At 64.0% G+C, this 18,711-nt stretch overlaps 2 protein-coding genes across 5 annotated transcripts in view; one reads left to right on the forward strand and one right to left on the reverse strand.

The window, feature by feature from the left end:
• LOC111146795 (maestro heat like repeat family member 5) overlaps window positions 1-13,704 on the forward strand; it is a 66,122-nt gene extending 52,418 nt beyond the window's left edge. Inside the window, exons 22-30 of the mRNA XM_022502478.1 lie at window positions 5,312-5,455; window positions 5,852-5,966; window positions 6,733-6,876; window positions 11,289-11,465; window positions 11,936-12,091; window positions 12,657-12,779; window positions 12,946-13,048; window positions 13,285-13,359; window positions 13,607-13,704. Of these exons, the coding sequence (XP_022358186.1) occupies window positions 5,312-5,455; window positions 5,852-5,966; window positions 6,733-6,876; window positions 11,289-11,465; window positions 11,936-12,091; window positions 12,657-12,779; window positions 12,946-13,048; window positions 13,285-13,359; window positions 13,607-13,704 (1,135 nt within the window). The remainder of the gene's footprint in view (window positions 1-5,311; window positions 5,456-5,851; window positions 5,967-6,732; window positions 6,877-11,288; window positions 11,466-11,935; window positions 12,092-12,656; window positions 12,780-12,945; window positions 13,049-13,284; window positions 13,360-13,606) is intronic.
• A 2,433-nt stretch (window positions 13,705-16,137) lies between these two features.
• LOC111146792 (protein tyrosine phosphatase type IVA, member 3) overlaps window positions 16,138-18,711 on the reverse strand; it is a 32,243-nt gene continuing 29,669 nt past the window's right edge. For 3 of the 4 annotated variants that reach the window (XM_022502475.1, XM_022502477.1, XM_022502474.1), the window contains 3 exons: window positions 18,131-18,261; window positions 17,593-17,667; window positions 16,138-16,664 (listed from right to left, as the gene is read on the reverse strand). In XM_022502475.1, coding sequence (XP_022358183.1) covers window positions 16,547-16,664; window positions 17,593-17,667; window positions 18,131-18,261 — 324 coding nt within the window. In that variant the 3' untranslated portion in view covers window positions 16,138-16,546. The remainder of the gene's footprint in view (window positions 16,665-17,592; window positions 17,668-18,130; window positions 18,262-18,711) is intronic. The other variant, XM_022502476.1, reaches the window with a different exon arrangement.

Here is an 18,711-nt window from a genome sequence, read left to right on the forward strand (position 1 = left end):
CGTGGTCCTTGCAGGAATTCTGTGAGACGAATGTTGTTGCCCCATTGCACACGTAAGGAGACCAAGGCTCAGAGAAGGTCAGAGCCTTTCCCTGAGACACACAGCACACCCATGAGCTGCGAAGCTAGAGTGTGTGGAATGGCAGGGAGGCCCCCTGGCCACTGCTGAGTCCCACCTGGGTCCCCTTGTGCATGGCTCTGACCCTGGTGCACTTTTGCTCTGACGGGACCCCTGCGGTCCCTGCCCCTCCACCCCCACCCCGTGCAGTGCGGACGAGACCCGCGTAGGAGGGCTGCACTCGGCCACCGTTCCGGCTGGCCGCCTTGTCCTCCCTCCACGCCAGGTAACATTGTTAGAAATCCAACAAGCTAGTCTCTAAAAACCACGGGTCCGACTCTTTTCATGTGTTCGTATTATGATGTGCTTCACGAAATTTGTCAGTTCTAACAGCTCTCCCCAAGGCGCGTCCCGGGAAAAAAAATGTCATTTCTTCTCATATTGCTTCTGAATTTGAATGTGCGTAAATTTCCTTTTTTATTCAGCTCAACCATGCAAAAGGCATGAATCTTCCTTAATAAGCTAATAAAACGTTCTTCTCCCAGAACTTACGTAGGAGGGCTGGAAGGGAGCCGCAGTGAGCCATCTTCGTCCATCTGCTCCCCACCAGCCCTGCTGCCCACATGGGCCCAGCCTCCCAGTCTCCTGCCCTGGCCTCCCCCCCAACCCTAAGCTCACTCGCCTGCCCTCCACGCTGCAGCCCAGATCCTGTTCACGATATGTCCGTGGCCTCATGCTTCCCTGCCCCTCCCCACAGAGATCAGAAAGAGCCAGATCCTTCCAGTGGCCCAGAGGCCCCTCTCGCTCTAGCTCCCTGTTGCCCCCAGGACCTCACTTCCTGCCACACAGCCCTCACTCGCACTTTCTGCTCCAACCTCAGAGGTTTCCTGTTTCTTAAACCCAGCCTGCTCCTGCCTCAGGGCCTTTGCACTTCCTGCTCCCTCTTCCTGGAACGCTCTTCCCCCAGACAGCCTCACCTCCTATGAGTCTCTCCAAACTTTCTCTAACAGGTGGTGCTACTCCCACTCGGCTGTTCCCTTCCCAAGGCCAGCACTGCCTAACAATGGTTACCTGCACCCTGTGGAATGGAAACTCCCAGGGAGCACAGGTGTCCGTCTGTCTCACAGGGCTCCCATAGACAGCACAGGTGTCCGTCTGTCTGTCTCACTGGGTTCCCACAGATAGCACAGGTGTCCGTCTGTCTGTCTCACTGGGTTCCCACAGACAGCACAGGTGTCCGTCTGTCTGTCTCACTGGGTTCCCATAGACAGCACAGGTGTCCGTCTGTCTCACTGGGCTACCTTGGGAACTTTTTGCTCCAACAGGCTGAACAGACACGCCCTCTCCCTCCCCGACCTCAGCCGCCAGGCCTCTCTCTGAATGAGTCCTGTCCAGGGAGGAGGGATGGTCCCAGCAACTGAGGGACAGACTCTCACCCCAGGCGTAGTCCGTTGGTTCTGACAGGCCGGTCTTCAATCACATGCTTACCTCTGTGCCATCACCTGGGCGCAGGATGGCGTGGGGCTCTCATTGCCCAGCCTGGGCTCCCATACCACCCCCAGAGCAGGGACAGGAACTGGGCCCCATCTGGCCCAGAGGGAAACCACAGAGGCCCGAAGGAAGGGCAGGCCAGCCAGCAGCAATGCCAGCAGACGCTTGGGGTGGTGGTGAGGTTGGCGGCCACTCCCCAGGACCCAGAAGGCATTGTCATGCAGGTGGGTCCCTGCCGGCTCGGCTCTGGTGCCTGAGGCTGTGGCACCATCTAGGGGTCAAGGCCAAGGAAGGGATCTGGGCCCCCACTGCTGAGAGTCCTCCTGTCTTGTGGGTGCCCCTGGCCATGTGGGGAGGGCCCTCTCCGGACTCTGGGTGGCGGCCCAGTGAGCCTTGAGGCAGGCTCAGACCACCCTTAGGGCTCCAAGGTCCCCAGCATCCTGTGGAGCTGGGCTGGCCTCTGGGACCAGCCAGTGGGGGTTGGGCATGACACTCCCCCCTCCCCCCAGCGGGGCTGTGAAAGCTTGGCCAGCCCTGCCTGGGTGACCCTCCCCTTCCTTTGCATCTTTGACAAGCAGAGCCCCTTTCTCTAGAGACAGTAACTGCTTCATCCGTTCTCAGCCAGGTCCTCCTCCAGGCAATGTCCATCCTGCCCTACAAAGGGGGCGTTCCTTTAGTTTCTCCAACACGGACTGACTCTCTTTAATTCTCATGGAGCATCTGATTTCTCTTTAATTCTCATGGAGTATCCGATTTCTCCTTATTTCAGACACTCCTTTGGACAGCTTAGAAGTACAACCGACATATTTTCCTTTTTGCCCTGGCTGCCAGGAAGCTCATATTTAAAGTTAATTTTCAGTACCTCCCTAGAATGACTCATACTTCCTTTTTGCTTCTCGCCTCCTAATTCCTTGTCTTTTAAACTTAAAGCTTTAAAAATAAACCTAAAGCTTTAAATTTAAAGATTTTTTTAATTTAAAACACTATTCACAGTCCTGGATTTGGGCACTTGACAAGGAACCAATAAGCAATTAGTACTGATATGCTGTCCAGGCCTGGACCTGAGATCTAAGACCCCGTCCCAACCTGCTCCATGAGCACTCTGTCCGGTTGGGGGGGTGGGTCCCTGCCCGCACGGCTGGGAGGGTCAGGAGAGTTGGTGGCCTGGGCAGCCTCTGTTCTGGACCCAACTTGATGAGTTACCCTAGACAAGCGGCCAACACTCCAGGCCTCAGTGAAGGCGAAAGTTTCTATTGCATGACCCCAGCCCCAGGATCTCGTCCATTTGCCCAGTGGCGACCCTGGAATCTGCGGGGAGGTGTGTCTCCCCAGTGAGGTGAGCAAAGACTCCTGAGCAGGGAGGGGCCGACATGGCACCCTGTCCCAGCCTCTGACCTCTCTTACCACCCCGGCGTCCCCGCAGCCCTGCCCAGACCTGCCTCTTCTCCTGACCCACCATCCCTCGGTCCCTGGCCTCAGCCATGCTCCATGCTCCCTACACCTCTTGGAGGAAAGGAAAAGTAGGACTGACAGACAGCCGTCCTTGTCAGCTGTGGAGGGCTGCTGTGCCCCACGGTCAGCACTCAGCGCCGGCAGGTGCTCACTACGCCCCAGTCCACACTGATCACCGGAGACGGGTCCCTTTGCCTGGGCGCTCACAGCCCCGTGGAAATGCAAACGGGGGCCGGGGGCGGCCCGGTGATAGATGAGCAGACGACACAACCCTGAGAGTCACCGCCTCCACAGAGGATGACCCGGAGCACCCTCTGCCCCCGCCGTGTGGTCCCTGAGGACCAAGCATCCTAGCTGAGACCCGACTGATGGTTGAAGTGCGGGGGGGTGGGGGGCAGGGAGCCTTAGGGGGACGGGGACATGAGAGAAGGAGCTGAAAAGAGGCCTCGGAGTCCATCTCTACACCAGAACAGTGGGGAGCCACGGAGGGCTCTGTGCAGAGGGAGTCGCAGGGGCTGATCAACACTGGCCATGGGTGGCCAGAGGGGGCCGTGGACACTCCTGAGAGCGCATCTGGACTCCAGGCTGGGCCTCCTTTCTGCACGGCAATGCTGGGGACAGCAGTGGCCTGTCCTCGGGGCGTCGGCAGGTCAGACGGACGATGCCCGGTTTGCCCGGCTCAGCACCCACCCAGGCTTCGCGCACCTGCACCCTCCCTACTCCCCTCAGCTCGTCCCTACACGCAGTCAGGGTGGCAGGTGTGGGCGACACAGGAGACCCTCACACGCTGAATGATGGTGAGGGAGTAAAATGGCGCAGCTGCTGCGGAAAACAAGGGGGCCGTTCCTCGAAACGTCTAACACAGAATCACTGTGCGAAGTTAGCAGCAGGAGGAGGAGGTGGGGGGAGGGGAGGGCGGCCCGGCCGTCCCTGGGGCAGGCGTCGCTGGGAGAGGCTGGGGAGGGCAGTCCTGGAAGCCGCACACCCAGGCTCGCGCTCAAGAGCCTCCATGGACAGCCGGTCTGGGGGCTGCGTGGATCTCGGGCCACACGTGTGTCTGGGCATCGCCAGGCGTCCTGGCTGGAGGAGGTTCCAGATTTCAGGGTCCTACTGGGCGTGCCGATCCACCCGAGAGTGCCCAGGTCAGCCGAACGCCGTCTTCCCGGAGCCCTGGTGTGGTTGCTGGGGCAAGGCAACCCTGCACGCTGATGGTCTGGGCGCCCATGTTCCGGGAGCTTCCAAGGGTCAACACGGAAGGGACAGCGCGCTACTGCGCCCTGACGTCCCCTTCTCCCGAAACTGTGGTCACTCTGGCTGAAGCCTGTGCCCTGGAAAATGCTGCTTCTCAGGGGCCTCTCTCGGGGTGACATTTGGGGTTGATGCCGCCAGGGACTCTGATGCCGTGGAACTCTGTCCCTTGACCCTATGTGTAGCTCAGAATCGTGCCTGGTCCCAGCTGACGGCCTCATCCTGGGACCCTGCTCACACATCCCGGGCGACTCGACCTGTCACGGGAAGCTGGGCAGATGTGACCCAGCACAGGGTGACCGGGAAGGGGGAACAGGCCACTGAGGGGGGCTGCCCTGCTATCCTGGGGCCTGTGTTCTGGAGCCCTATTCCTGTGTCCTGCCTGCAGAGCTGGGGGCAGCCCTGGGCCTGTGACCGGAACATCAGGCAGGCTTGGAGCCAAGGACCGAGCTGCCCCGGCGGGGCCGTGTGGCCAGGACAGGGCCCTCAGTCCTCTGGCAGCTGACGAGCATGTGGTCAGGCCTTGCTTTGTGTCTGGCGTCCTTTCCTGGGTGCACACGTGCCTGGGACCAGAGGAGCCTATGTCCCCTGCGTGGTGTCCAGGAGGCAAGTGGACACTTCCCCGGGCTTCCGTGATGCCATACACCCCAGCCCTCCTCCTCCCTCCCTGCAGCACCCTCTTCGGGTTCTCAGCCCCACATTTAAACAGCACCATCCCCCAAGCCTCAGCCGGGACCCTCTATACCCTGTGACATGGGACCCCCGGCCCTGTCCCCAGAGCTACGGCCTCAGAAAGCCCTTCACGGACGCCACCAGGTGTCCCCTGAGATGCTCCAGGCACATCTCACACTCCTGTGCCCCAGGCCAATCTCACAGCCTCCCATAGTGCCCCCCGCTCCTCAAGGGTTGCCCTCTGCTCTCCGGCCCCAGCCACTGACCTAGAGCCCAGGCCCGGAGGCTGAACGTGCTCCTGCTGCCCCCTCCCCCAACACAGCTCCCACCCATGCCAGGCCTCCCTCCTGCCCAGGGCAGGGCTGGCCCAGTGACCACGCCCCCCAACCCCCTGCAGCACGTCCCTGGAAGCACTGAGAAGCCTGCTGTCCACCACGGGGCACTGGCAGGACTTCGCGTTCCTGGAGCTGCAGGACGCCTGGAAGCTCTTCACCACCATCCACACCTACCCGCAGGGCGTGGGTCTCCTCGCCAGGTAGGAGTGGGGCCAGGCAGGGGCAGGGCCTGGCCCAGGCCACCACCTGTCCCGGAAGCTGCGTGTACCGACCGCGGTGACCACCAGGGTGCACCCGTGAGCGCAGCCCCAGGAGCTCACACGCGCCCCCGCACCGAGAGCCTGCCGGTATAGGGGTCATCCGCTAGCCGCACCCGGCCGGAGGCCACCGGGGGGCCTGCCACTCGGCCTCCCACACATCCAGCCCAGGCCTGGAAGCCAGTGGGCGACCAGGAGGTACAGAGGGGGATCCCACACTCCCAGCAATGGGCACCTGCTCAGACGCAGCCCCCGCTGGGCCCGGCTGTGGTGGCAGGTACACTCCGGGCCTCACCCCCACACCCAGGCCCTGCCCCTGCCCTCCTCCCCTCGCCCCAGGGCCATGGTGCAGAACCGCTGCCAACAGATCAAGGCAGTGACCAGCCAGCTGCTGCCCAGCCTGCAGAGCAAGGAGGAGCGCGAGAGGAAGGCGGCCATCCTCATCCTCACCGAGGTAGGGCCTGGGCAGGGAGAGGGGAGCCCCTCAGACACGGCCTCCTCCTCCGGCTGCCTCAGTGCCCCCATCAGGACCTTGCCTGGACGGAGGCCCATCCGGACGGCCCTTCCTACCCCGTCCATCCCCCTTCCGGCTCCAGGGTGGTCCACAGTCTGGGGCTCCTGGCTGGGTCCCCCACTTCTCAGGCCCCCGTCAGCCTGTGGCCTGGGCGAACCTGTCCCCACCTCTCACTCTCCCGGGCCAGGCAGGACTGGAGCTCAGGTCCACCCCAGATACTGGGAGGCCAAGAAAGCCCTGGTTAGAACAGGAGAGGCGCAGGGGTCCAGCAAGTGTTGCCCTGAGGCTAGGGCCACGGTGGGGCTCACGAGGCAGCTCCGTAACAGCCATCGGCTCGGAAAACGCCTGTAGCCCTGCGCTGCTTCCAACCCCACCCACCAGCAGGAACGTCTGAGCCACCGGCTCCGTCCCCAGCTCTCCCATGGGCCTGGCCACGGCTGCACATGGGACCCAGCCTTGCTGTGTGACATCAGGCAAGGCCCTTCTCCCTCTGGGCCTTGGTTTCCCCAGCTGTACTTGGAAAAGCTGAACCAGCATGGAGATGGGTTTCAAATCCGTGTTAACCAAGACACCCAGAGAGTGCTAGTAACCGTCCTCTGAAAACCCCTGCTGGACCCTGGCCCTCGAGCCTGGCTCCCAGATGCAGATGGAGCTCCCTATGAGAACGTGGCAGGCCTGACCTGCCCGCCCTTGGGGACGACCCCAGTTCCTCTACAGCCCCACCATGCTGGAGGTGCTCCCCAGACAGGCTGCCCTGACCACGCTGGCCCGAAGCCTCAGGGACCCCAGCCCCGAGGTCCGCGTGTTGAGCCTGCAGGGCCTAGGAAACATCCTTTTCCACCCAGAGAAGGTAAGGGCCGGGGAGGGGGGTGTTGTCGCCGTCACACACCCACCCCACCAGAGCAGCTGGTGCACGGAGTACAGACAGGCCTACTGGGTTGGAATCCTGGCTCTGTCCCTTTCCGCAGTGTAGCTGGGAACACAAGACCATCCCCCTCCAGGCCTCAGTGTCCTCATCTGTAGAATGGGCTTGGTGATGGCCTCTCGGCAGGGTTCTGGGAGGGGTAAAGTGTCTGTTCCCCTAGGACGTGTCTCCTTCCATACCCAGCAGAGAGATGGCGCTATTGCAGACCTCCAGGGGCCAAGCGGGGGTGGGGGGTGCACCAGGAGTCACCCAAGCCTGGCCCGCAGAGGGGAACTTCCCCTGAGAATCTCGGGGCCCAGCCCTCTCCTCTGCTGGTGACCCATTTCCCCATCCCCCTCTGACCCCCCCATCACTGGAACGCCCCCATCCCATGATGAGCAGCAGGGGGCGTTAGCAAAGAGGCAGAAGAAAAGGGCCACGACACTGCCCCAGGCAACTGGCCATCCCGCTGGAGCCTGATGTCACCCCCGCTGTGGGTTCCTAGGGCGCCATGCCTTGGCAGGGGACCCAGGTGACACAGCAGCTTGCCAGGTCCAACCCGTCCTCACCCCAGCACTTTCCAGCCAGCATGTTTCTTCAGGACCTGGGCCTGGGTCAGTGTCCATCTCAGTGACACGGGAGGTGTCACAGCACATGGTCACGAGCACTGTGCTGAGTCCATGCATAGGCAGCACAGAGGTCCCCTCTGGCCTTTTATCCCTGGCACCGGTGTGGATGTGCCCTGGCCTCTGCCGTGTAACAGAAACGTCAGGATTTTCTTACCTGATCTGGGGGTGCACGGCCTCCACCTCCCCCAACCACGCCAGGGGCTACACGAACACCCAAGAAGATGGCAAGCTGCCCAGACACCATCTCCACTGCTGAACATCAGGACTCACAGGGCTTGTGGGAGGAAGCACCTGATGGTGGAGGCCACAGGAGGGCCGGGCTCCCAAGACATCCTGCAGCCTTCTGCCCGTCAGCCCACTTCCCTACCACTGTGCTCTCCTGGCACATCTCCACATGGCTAAGAAGAGCTCTCCATTAGGGTCACTGCTGGCAAAGCCTTTCCCTGCATGTGACACACTGTAGGTACTTAGTAAGGGAGACCAGCGCTTCTTCATTCATCCACCCATCTACTCATCCAGGTACCTGTACACCCAGCCACCCATCCATTCACCATCCATCCGTCCATCCATCTGCCCATCCACTCCTCCATCTACCTATCAATTCATCCATCCACCCATTTGCCCATCCACCCACCCATCCACCCACCCACCCACCCACCCACCCAACCAACCACCCACCCATCCATCTATCCATCCACCCATCCACCCATCCACCCACCCATCCATCCATCCATCCACCCACCCACCCACCCACCCATCCACCCATCCGCCCACCCATCCGCCCATCCATTTGTTCCTTGGGCCCTTCATTTACGACTTACTCTTTCATTATTTTTTATTCACTCTTTACATATTATGCATTCACTCAGTTATTCACATTTGCTCCAGCATTCATTCACTCAGTCATTCAGTCAGTGGGTCAGTTGGAGGTCAGTCATCCGTACGTCTTTCTCCAGCTGTTCCTGCAGGCAGGTAGTCAGTAGGAAGTCTCCATGTGTCTCTGTGCCCTGCACTAGGTGGGTCTCTGTGGGGAATGGAGAAGACAGGCAGGAGGGCTGCCAGAGCAGGACGGCCAGGGCCAGGGAAGGAGCATGGCTCCCAAGTGGGGTGTGGGCTGCTGGCCACCGCGGGGCTGGGGGAACAGATGGATCCAGAGCACAGCTGGCCGAGAGGCCTGCTGGAATGGGGTCAGGACCAGCTGAACTGGGCAGGGATGGAGCAGGCCCCAGGGCTGAGGGAGGATTGACAGTCACTGCCCCCACACCAGAAAGGTGCCCTCTGCCAGGACCCACAGGACTGTTCCACTCCCCACCCCCCGCCAGTGTGCGCCGTCTCAGCCACCTGTCCAGCGTCAAACACAAGCAGCACTAGCTGGGTGGTGGTCCGTGTCCGAGGAGGCCAGAGGGGCAGCCCACGCAGAAGACCCAAGCTAAGTGTGGCTTTAACAAAGCGGACGTGTGGTTTTCTCCCAGGGGCACAGACGACCCCGTCTGCAGTCTTGGGGAGAGCAGGCTCCTCCTGGATTGCTGTGCACCCCTGCTCCCAGCCCCAGGTGCTGCCCCCATGGGAGGGTCTGCATGGCCACCACCATGCCCGCCCCAGCCAGCAGCACACCCTACCCTTGGAGGCCACAACCCACAAGGGCTTCACTCCCTTCTGCTCCAGCCAATGGGCCAAGTGGTGGCGCCTCGGGGAGATTCCATCTCCTGGGCACTGCGTGGCCGCCGCAGCAGGAGTCCCCTTAGCAAGAGGCCTTGTGCTCGTTGGAGATTGTCTTAAGATCCCATCACCATAACGCTTGCTGAAATATTCCACCAGAAACCGTACAAACACAGGCATGGAGTCAGGCGGCCCTCGAGGCCGCAACCCCCAGCAGCCAGCCTGCGGCATCTCTGCGCAGGGCACCTGTGACCTCCCACTGCAGGACCCTTACTGGGCCCATCCACACACGGGTCTGGGGACTTCCATCCTCTTGGCCCAGGACTCCTAGCTCGCTTGTCTCCCTCCCTCGTCGCTCCCACACCGTTCTCAGCTCCACCGGTCTCTGCTCCTGTCCCTGGCCTGGCGCTGGATCCCGCCCCATCACTCCTTCCCATTCCTCTGCCCTGTTCACTGCTCCCTTGCTGGCCTTCCCCAAACTCTAAGTACCATCTACTGGCCTACTGTCCCCAGATCCATATCCCAACCCCAGCCCTGGACTCAAGCAGACACTCACTGCTCACGTCCAAGCCGGCATCTCAGACTCAGCACGTGCACCACAAACTCCTCGCCCACACCCCACCCACGCCCAAACAGGTGCCTCCTGCAACCCTCACCTCAGCTGGAGGGGACCACAAACCTTGGGGCCATCTGGGCAATGAAAAAATCCCTAGCCAACCCAGAATGCACCTGTTCTTCCATTGCCCTGCCGCCCTCACTGAAGCCACCAGCATCTCCCCCAGACCACTGCACTCCCCTGTGCCTGGCCCCAACGGCCTCTCCTTCTCCTTTGCAGTGTAGACTCCCCCCAGCAGCCAGCAGGCTCCTGTGATGAGCTCTGCTCACAAACAGGGCAGGTGTGCCCCTGCCTCAGGACCTTTGCATGTGCTGCGCCCTCTGGTGGAATGCTTTTCTGGCACCTCTGTAAGAATTCCCTCCGTGGTGACCTTCTTGGTGACACCTTCCCCTATCCTACTTCCTTAAAATTAAAGTTCTATAACCACCGCGACCCCCGCAGCCTCCACCACAGCCTGCTCCCCCTCCCGCCCCCACCCTGCTTTATCTTCGCTCAGATTGCTCGCCACCCTCTAATGCTCATTGTGCTGTGTGTGCTTCGTTTGTTTTCTGGACCGTCCCATTAATCCCCATTCTGGCTGTTCCATCCACCGCCAGAACCCCAGTCCCACCCCAGCACCCTCACTGCACCCAGCAGGTGCTCAGAAAGAGTCAGTTGCTGTTAGCTGACTCATCAGCAGAAAAAGTTTACTATTATAAACCAAACAGAGCTCAGGAAACCAATGACATGGCCTAAAACTTGTGTTAAAGCTATAAAAATCACCCCAGCTTTCACACACTGTCACTGAGAAGGGGCCCGATGGTGGGAAGCATCCTTTTGCTGACATCTTGCTGTCCAGACATTCATCTGCACGGTCCGTGAGTGCCACGACGGCAAAGATGGGCAGACAGAACTGGCTGAAGATGGGCTCAGTCTTTCACAAAGTAGCGTCAATGTGGGAAGTGGTCATTGTGATGGAAGGAGCCGGGAGCTCAGTCTGTGCACACCTTGTCTCGTCCTGCCCCACAGGGAGGCTGGGCATAGGGGTGAAGGCAGGGTGAGGTGGAGGAAGGGGAGGGAGGTCTCCAGCACTAGGCGAGCGGCCTTCTGGGCAACATTGCAACAGGAGAAAGCAGCAGCTGGGAGCCCACTAGCGGGGGGTGGTTGATATCCCTTAACCCCAGGAGGACCCCCTCAGAGAGGAAAAGCCCCGTCCATGCAGGCACAGCTCTTGGTGGGCAGACCAGAGCTAGAGCACAGCGGCCCTGTGTGCAGAACCAGGGTGGGATCCCACCAAGGTTGGGGACACAGCGCCGGGCAGGCAGCCGGGGTGGGCAGGTGCCCAGGCCAGGATGGGGCTGGGGAGGGGCCGCGGAGGGAGGGGCCCAGGCGGTTCCAAGTGCAATGGCAGGGCTGGGGTAGGGCACAGGAGCAGCGTCTGACGTCCTTAGCCCAGCGGCCCCTGCCACCCCTAGGGAAGCCTGCTCTGCGGACAGCTACCGCCCTTCCTCGACGGCTTCTTCCAGAACAGCGAGCAGGCGGTCGTGCAGGTCATGGGCACCGTGTCAGACGTGCTGCACCGCCTGGGCGTACACGGCGCGGCCGCCCAAAGCCTCAGGGTCGCCATCTACGCCCGCTCCTTTTTCGATGACGTGAGTGCCCCGGGGGGGAAACGGGGTGCCCCAACTTGTGCCCCTCCTGTGCCTACACCTGGTCCTCAAAGGCAGGGGGATCCCCAGCTGCCCTGCACCTGGGCTGGGGAGACGCCCCCAGGGGCATACCCGGGTGTGTCCCTGAGACACCCGGCAGAGCCCGGCCGAGCCCGCTGAATGGCCACCAGGTGGCGCTCGGCCCCTCTCCACGAGGCTGAACGAGCGGCGTCCCCCGCACCAGCCCCGCGGCCCCGGAGGTCGGGATGAGACCCTGAGCGAAGAGACATGAGTTCAGGTCCTCCCAGAGCACCCAGAACCTGTCTGACAGGGGAGGCACAGCCTGGGGAAGGGGCTCTGCAGCTAGAACTAAGCCCCATCCCCTCTGCAGGGCGGGTCCCGGGCTGGGTGGGGATTGGGTTCAATCGAACCCCAGGCGGGTTCGGCTGTGGCTCTGAGCCCCCGCCTTGCAGGAGCGGGCTGGGATCCGGGCGGCGGCCATGGCGCTGTTCGGGGACCTGGTGGCCGCCGTGGCCAGCAGGGAGCTGAGCGGCCTGCGGGCCCAGGTACACCAGAGCATGGTGCCCCTGCTCCTGCACCTGAGGGACTGCTGTCCGGCCGTCGTCAAGGTCTGAGCCTGCTGAGGGGCCTTCCCCTGGGTGGGGCTGGGGACACACAGGTGGCTGGAGGGGGACAGCGGGGACTGAGGCTCTGCCGATGGCAGTGGGGCCGCCCGAGGGCAAGGCTGCTCCCAGGGTGGCGGTGTGGACCCAGGGTGGCTTCCTGGTGGGCTGAGGGCCACCGAGCGCACACACACACACGCAGGCACACGTGCACACACACGGCTGTGCGGTCCCTGGGGCTCTGACCCGGCCTGTTCCACTCACTGCTGCGTCCCCGGCACCTGACACAGGCTGGGGCTCGGGTCATTCACCAAACACGGAGAAACGCTGGAGCTTCTCTGTGCACCAGCCCCGCCCTGTGCTGAGGCCAGCACGGGATCCCGCAGCCAGTTCTGGAAGGAATGGGAGGAACGGCCTGGGGCAGGAGTGAGGCTTCGGGGGGCGGGGGGGGGGACGGCTGGGAGGACGCCATCAGTCCTCACACCCCACGTGAAGCTCGTGTCTGGGGAGGGCAAAGACCTCTGGCGCTCGCGCCCATGGCCGGTCACCCCTCCCGCCGCTGTCCCCGCAGCAGGCCAAGTTCTCCCTGTACCGCTGCGCCCTGCAGCTCCGGTGGCGGCTTCCGCACACCCTCTTCTGCACGCTGGCCTGGGAGCAGGGCCTCAGCGCCCGCCACTTCCTCTGGACCCGCCTGGTGAGGGGCCTGGGGCGCAGGGACAGGCTGCCCTTGGGAGTGGGGGGAGGCCGGGCAGGGGACGCTGGAGCCAGGCTCCGGTAGGTGTGGCCACAGGGCCGGCAGGGGTGGGGTGGGGCGGGGCGGGATCCACGGTCCGGCCCCCACGGTGCTGTCCTCGGGCCAGATGACCCGCAGCCAGGAGGAGTTCAGCATCCACTTGGCGCAGGCCCTCAGCTACCTGCACAGCCAGCACCGCCGCATCAAGACCTGGGCGGCGCTCTTCATAGGTGAGCGGGGGCAGCGGGGCTCCCAGCCCCTCCAGGCCAGCCCGCCCCAGCGCCCTGACCCCCACCTGCCCTCCCGCCCACTGGCACCTGCCAGGCTGCTCAGGTCCTCTGGCAAGAGAGGAGGGGTGGCGGGTGAGGGGCCCCGGACTGGCAGGAGGGGCAGGAGATGGTCTGAGCCCCCCGCCCCCCACCAGCAAGCCCTCTGCCACGGGCCAGCGCCTCTGTCTGTCACCCAGGTTACACCACCTGCTACCACCCCCAGGCCGTGTCCCAGATGCTGAACAGTGTCGACACAAACCTGCTCTTCTCTAGTAAGCCACCCCAAGTCCCCGGCAGCCCTCCCACCCCACCTCCAGGGTGAGATGGGCGTTCGCACCCACTCACACCACCCGCGGCTCCCCAGAGTGAGGGGCAAGGAACAGGTGGGGCTGGGGAGGGCAGCACCCCGGGCCTGGGAGGCAGAGGAGGTGGGGTCTGGGTGACCTCCGGCTGCTGCCCCCATCCCTGCTGGAAGGACGGGACCCCAGGTCTCCCCTGATTGTGTCTCCTCCCCTGGAGCTTTCGAAGATCTCAAAAAGGACCCAGAGCCTGGCATCCGGGAATTTGCCACCAGACAGTTCTCCTTCCTCCAGAAGGTGGCAGCCAGACCGCAGTGACCTCCAGCCATCCTCCCTCACCCTCCTGTCCCTCCCTTGTGCTCACCGACTCAGTCAGCCCTGCCCCATTTACACAGAGCTTGGTTGCATAACATTTTTCCATTTGAAAGAAAGATCTAGATTCAACAAAGAAGCGTCACACCTGTCGGCTCCCTGCCCACCGCCTCGTGGCCCCAGAGGATGGAGGCAAGCTCACGGGACACTGGCAGGCCTAGGGGACAAGGGGGCAGACCAGGTCTCCCAGAGACAAACTGTGAAGTCCGTGCAAGGTCCTGCAAATGACAGGTTCTCCCTTCTCGGCCTTGGTCTCCCCACCCATGAAATGGGCACGTGGGTCTTTCCCTGGCCTGCTGAGGTTCCTCCTAGGGACTCACCTCTGGGCTGTCCCTCTTAGGATCCCCACCAGACCAGCCGGCCCCCCGCCAGCCTTACCCGTCAGGCACCCACACCAACCCCTCCACACCTTTGCTCAGGAAGCTCTTCCCACCCAGTGTACCTTCCCCACGGTCTCCCACCTGGGGGCCCCCACGCCCCCCTCCTCCGAGGATGAGCCCTGGGCAGAGGGAGCCCCCACCCCAGCCCCTCCTCAGCCCTGGGGCCTGGGCCACACGTCCCTCGCAGGGGACACACTCCCAGGCTCTCACCCCACCCCACCCACCAGAAACTGTAAGCCCCTCGGGGCAGGGACACAGCTGCCAGGGGCTGGCCTGGGGGAGCCCCACCACTTGGATGGTGGGTTGAAACACTACAGCAACCTTCACAGAACACGAGTTCGCTAGCCTTCTCAGATGCGTTTCATTTGGCAGAGCTGGGGGCCCCCTCTCCCCCTGGGAGCCCAGAGTGGGCTGGGATCTACAGCCGCCAGCTTATCCGTCTGTCCCTATCTGAATAGAGCGCCGGACGAGTGACTTGGGCGGGCGTGGGGGGGGGGGGGCGCTTGCCTTTTCCCGACCCCCATCCTGTGACCTCCACGGGTGCTCCAACCCCCTGGCTGGGGCACGGGGGGGTGTGCCCTTTCAAAACGAAAGAATGGGCTAACAGGGTCCCCTTGGTCCAGCCTCGTGGCTGTGGTCCCTAAAAGGCCCCCTAAAAGGGGGGCTTCGTCCTCCAGCCCCTGCCAGGCAGTGAGCGGGCAGGCCTCCTCCACACCGTGCTCCGGGAAGTCCGGCTCAGTGAAAGCTGGAGCCAATGGGTCGGACCCGAAGCCGACCGAGAGCTGAGGGACGAGCCTGGCATCAGGGAGGGGCCCCACGCCCACCTAGCAGGGCGGCCAGGCTCTGTGGAGCGGGGCACAGGGAGGGCGCCCCATTAACAGCGCCAGTGGTAACAGCTGCACCAGGCCGGGAGACGGAGGGACAGGCCTGTGTCCCCATTGGCCAACCCCCAGGGCCCCAAAAAAGGGGCAGCCCACACAGCACCCCCAGGGCCCGCTGGGCAAGTACAAGCAGAACGGACCCAGGCAGGGCACCTGCCTCCAAGCACACAACACTGGACCCTTCCTGGGCCTGCCTCCTCCCTGCGGCAAAACAGAAGGGGCGACAAGTGGGTAGCTCAGGGAGCCCTTCCCCACACACCTCTCCCGGACTGTGTGCAGGGTGCGGGGTGGAGAGAGGGAGGCTTGGGCCAGGGAGATGTAGGTGGGGAGTGGCCTGATGCCAAGCCCGGAGCTGTGACTCCTAAGACATCCGCTGGGTCCCAGTGACTAGGAGAAATGCCACTGGTGAAGGTCCCTGGGTGGTGTCCACAGCTGGCTCACAGTGCCTGGGGGCAGGGGCTCTGGCAGGCCCCACCCCCAGCCAGGCCGGCCCTGGGCCCCCTCCTCCTGGCCGTGCCCCGCACAGGGAAAGGCCGGCCCCCCGCTCGGGGAGACCTGAGCACGGCAGTCCACACCCCCCAGCAGGCCTGGCCGCCCCTCCTGCACCGCCAGGCTCACTCACCCCATGGAGCCTGGGGTCACCCTCTGCCTCTCTGGCTTCCCTCCCTTCCCACGGCCGATGGGATGGCGTGTCCCTCCCCCTGGAGCCAAGCTGGCCACCGCCGTCTGCACCCTCCTCTGGGCCTCTAAGGCTGAAATGAGGACACCTGGTGGGGGCAGGACTGAGCGGCCACCCCACGACACACGGGACCCTGAGGACTTACCAAGTGAGCCCCAGCCAGTCCTGCAGAGGGCCAACACCGGGGACCTGGCCTTGCCTTCGGATGCCCCAGCGCCCCCCAAAAAGGGAAGGCACCTGGCGGGGCCCCACGCAGGCCACATGGGAGTGGTGCTGGCTCGGGCACATCAGGGACGTCCCCTGCCCCTAATCCTGGGAGAGCGCGGGGGACCCAGCATGGATGCCAGGGGGACCGCAGTGCAGCCGGCCGGAGGGCCCCCTCCACCCACTCCCGTCCATCCCGCTCGGCCCCGCACCACACTCTCCAGGCACACACAGCCACGGGGTCCTGCTTTATTGCCTTTGAGGGTCCAGGACGGCGGACCGTCTCCAGACCCAGTAACTGACAGTGCCGAGGACAGGCCGGGGCGAGAGGCCGTGGAGGAGGGATCGGGCCCCGTAGTTAGAAAGAACTCGTGCTCCCTGACAAACGAGCCTGAGCGGGCCCTGTGGGTGGGCAGGGGCGGGAGGGCAGGGGCCCCCCAACGGAGCCTCAGAGAGACAGGGCAGGGGGCCGAGGGAAGCACAGAGGGCGCACGGAGACACGGCACAAACGGAGGAAGGAGCCAGCGCAGGGCGAGCCTGAGCCGCGGACAGGGGTGCCGAGGGGCCGAGGGCTGGGAGAGAAGGCGAGCGGGCGGCAGCGAGGCGGTGGCCGCGGTCCGCGCGGAGGCCCCAGAGGCCCCGGGCTACATGACGCAGCACCTGGTCCTGTGCGCCTGCGGCTCCTTGAACCGCAGCCTCTGCCTGGGCCGGTATTTCTCCAGGTAGGTGAGCTGCTTGCTGTTGATGGCTCCGCGCCGCTTCCTGCGGGACGGGACGGGGAGGGGTCGTGGGTTGGTGCCGCGCCGGCCCAGCTCCCAGGACGGCCTCCACCCAAGATCCTCCCCTCCCCCACCTGCGGCCACCGCGGCTGGCCCCCTCCTCCAGGCACCCCCACGGCGCCCCCCCTCCCCAGGCCCCCTCGTTTCTCAGGTACCACCCCACCCCCGGGCCACAGGGTGGGACCTGGGCATCTCTGCAGCCCAAGAGGGAGGGAGGAGGGGGGGACTCGGGTGACGGGTGATGGGACGTGTCAGGATGGCTTGGTGGGTGACAGGTGATGGGACATGTCAGGATGGCTTGGTGGACCCTTCAGGAGGTCATCCGTCCCCACCCACCCAGGCCCTGGAGCGTAGCCATGGACTTGCTCTGGCCAGTGAACCACGAGCCAAAGGGACGCGTGTCTGCCAGGCCAGGCTTCTGGAGCCCCTCTGGCCCCAAGACTGGCAACACAGGAGGAGCTCTGCGCCCCAAGGGCCCCGGGGTCCCTGAGCAGAGCCCCCACATCACCGCATCAAAGGGTCAGATGAGGGAGGGACACGTCAGAGCTGTGCTCGCTGCTGGGGTTTGGGCCTGCCGGGTGCCACGGCCTGTCCTTATTCCCGCAGCCAAGGGCCATGGAGCCGGGAGCCACGCCTCACCCGCACGTCCCAGCACCAGGAGCCACACACAGGGACCACCCTCACCCTGGACGGCGGCCTGGCTACGGGACCCACACGAGTGCGTCATACCCCAGCGTGAGGCTGCACGGAATGGGGGACGTCTCTGAGGTCACCCTGTGGCCAGGGGTCAGGAGCGTCTGCTGACAAGACGCTGGGCCCTACGGGGTGGGGAGTGCCGAGTAACACCCCCTGAGCCCAGACCCCCAAGCGCACACCCACTGCCCTCCGCCCCACGCTCGCCGGCCACTCACTGTCGGATGAACTGGATGGCGTCTTCATACTTCATCCCGCTCTCGATGAGAGCCAGCGCCACAAGCACTGGGGCCCTGGGGGGAGACGCAAGGCTGGGTCACCACGCCTCGGCACCCCAGCCCCTTCCCGGGACGGGTCCCCGCGGAAGGCACAGGGCGATGCCTTCGCTCTCACACCCACCATGAGGCTCCCCCAGTGCAGCCCAGCCTCCGAGGAGGACACAGGCCGCAGCTGAACCCGACACCTGCTGCATGGCCCCAGGCCACGTGGTCCTTGCCCTGAAATTGGGGGCGCACTGTCCGGGTCACTCAGTCACCCCTGACGGTGGGGGGGTTCTGTGCGTCTGGGGGGCGGGCTGTCAGCTCCTTCCAGCTCAAGTGCAGGGACCACGTTGCAACCCAGCAGCAGGGGGTGGGGCCAGACTTGGGGAAGGACTGTCCCTGGGGTCACGTGGGGGTCAGCATCCACTGCGAGAGCGCGCGGACCACAGATCCCGCGGTCCAGCGAGCCCCGCCCCGCACCCCCCCCCCGGCTCACCGTCCCAGGCCGGCGACACAGTGAACGGCCACGCAGCTGCCAGGGTCATCGCAGAACTTGGCCCTCAGCAGGCTCAGCCAGTCCTCCACCACCTTCCCGGGCGGGGGCGCCCCGTCATCAAAGGGCCAGTCCTGCGGAGGGCAGAAGCCCGTGAGGCCGGGGGGCCGGGGCCGGTCAGCCCCTGGCCCGGACAAGGTCGGCACTCTGGGGAGCACAGAGGGACCCCACGAGGGGGAGGGACAGCAGGCCGCAGAGGGCAGAGCGCTGGCCTGGCCTGCCGTCCCCATGGCAAGGCTTCTCATGCCTCTCCTGCTGACTTCTTGTCCCCTTCTCCAGGAAGCCCTCCCAGAACACCCGTCCTCTTCTCTCCTAAGCACAGCGAGCCCTTCGTCCCCTCCCTGCCAGCCCGCGCTGTCACTCCGGGGTCACAGCCTGACCCTCACCAACCTGAGTGTTTCTGGGTCAGCAGGCCCAAGGGGTCTGGGCAGCAAGCGTGGAGGGTACGTGCCCCTCCTGGCCCCAGCCCCCAGCCCCGCCGCACAAAGCAGACCCAGCCCGGGTACCCCTGGGAAGGAGCGAAG

The sequence above is a fragment of the Enhydra lutris genome, unplaced genomic scaffold (assembly GCF_002288905.1).
Source record: "Enhydra lutris kenyoni isolate GAN:26980312 unplaced genomic scaffold, ASM228890v2 scaffoldscaffold14, whole genome shotgun sequence".
NCBI classification, from domain to species: Eukaryota; Metazoa; Chordata; class Mammalia; order Carnivora; family Mustelidae; genus Enhydra; species Enhydra lutris.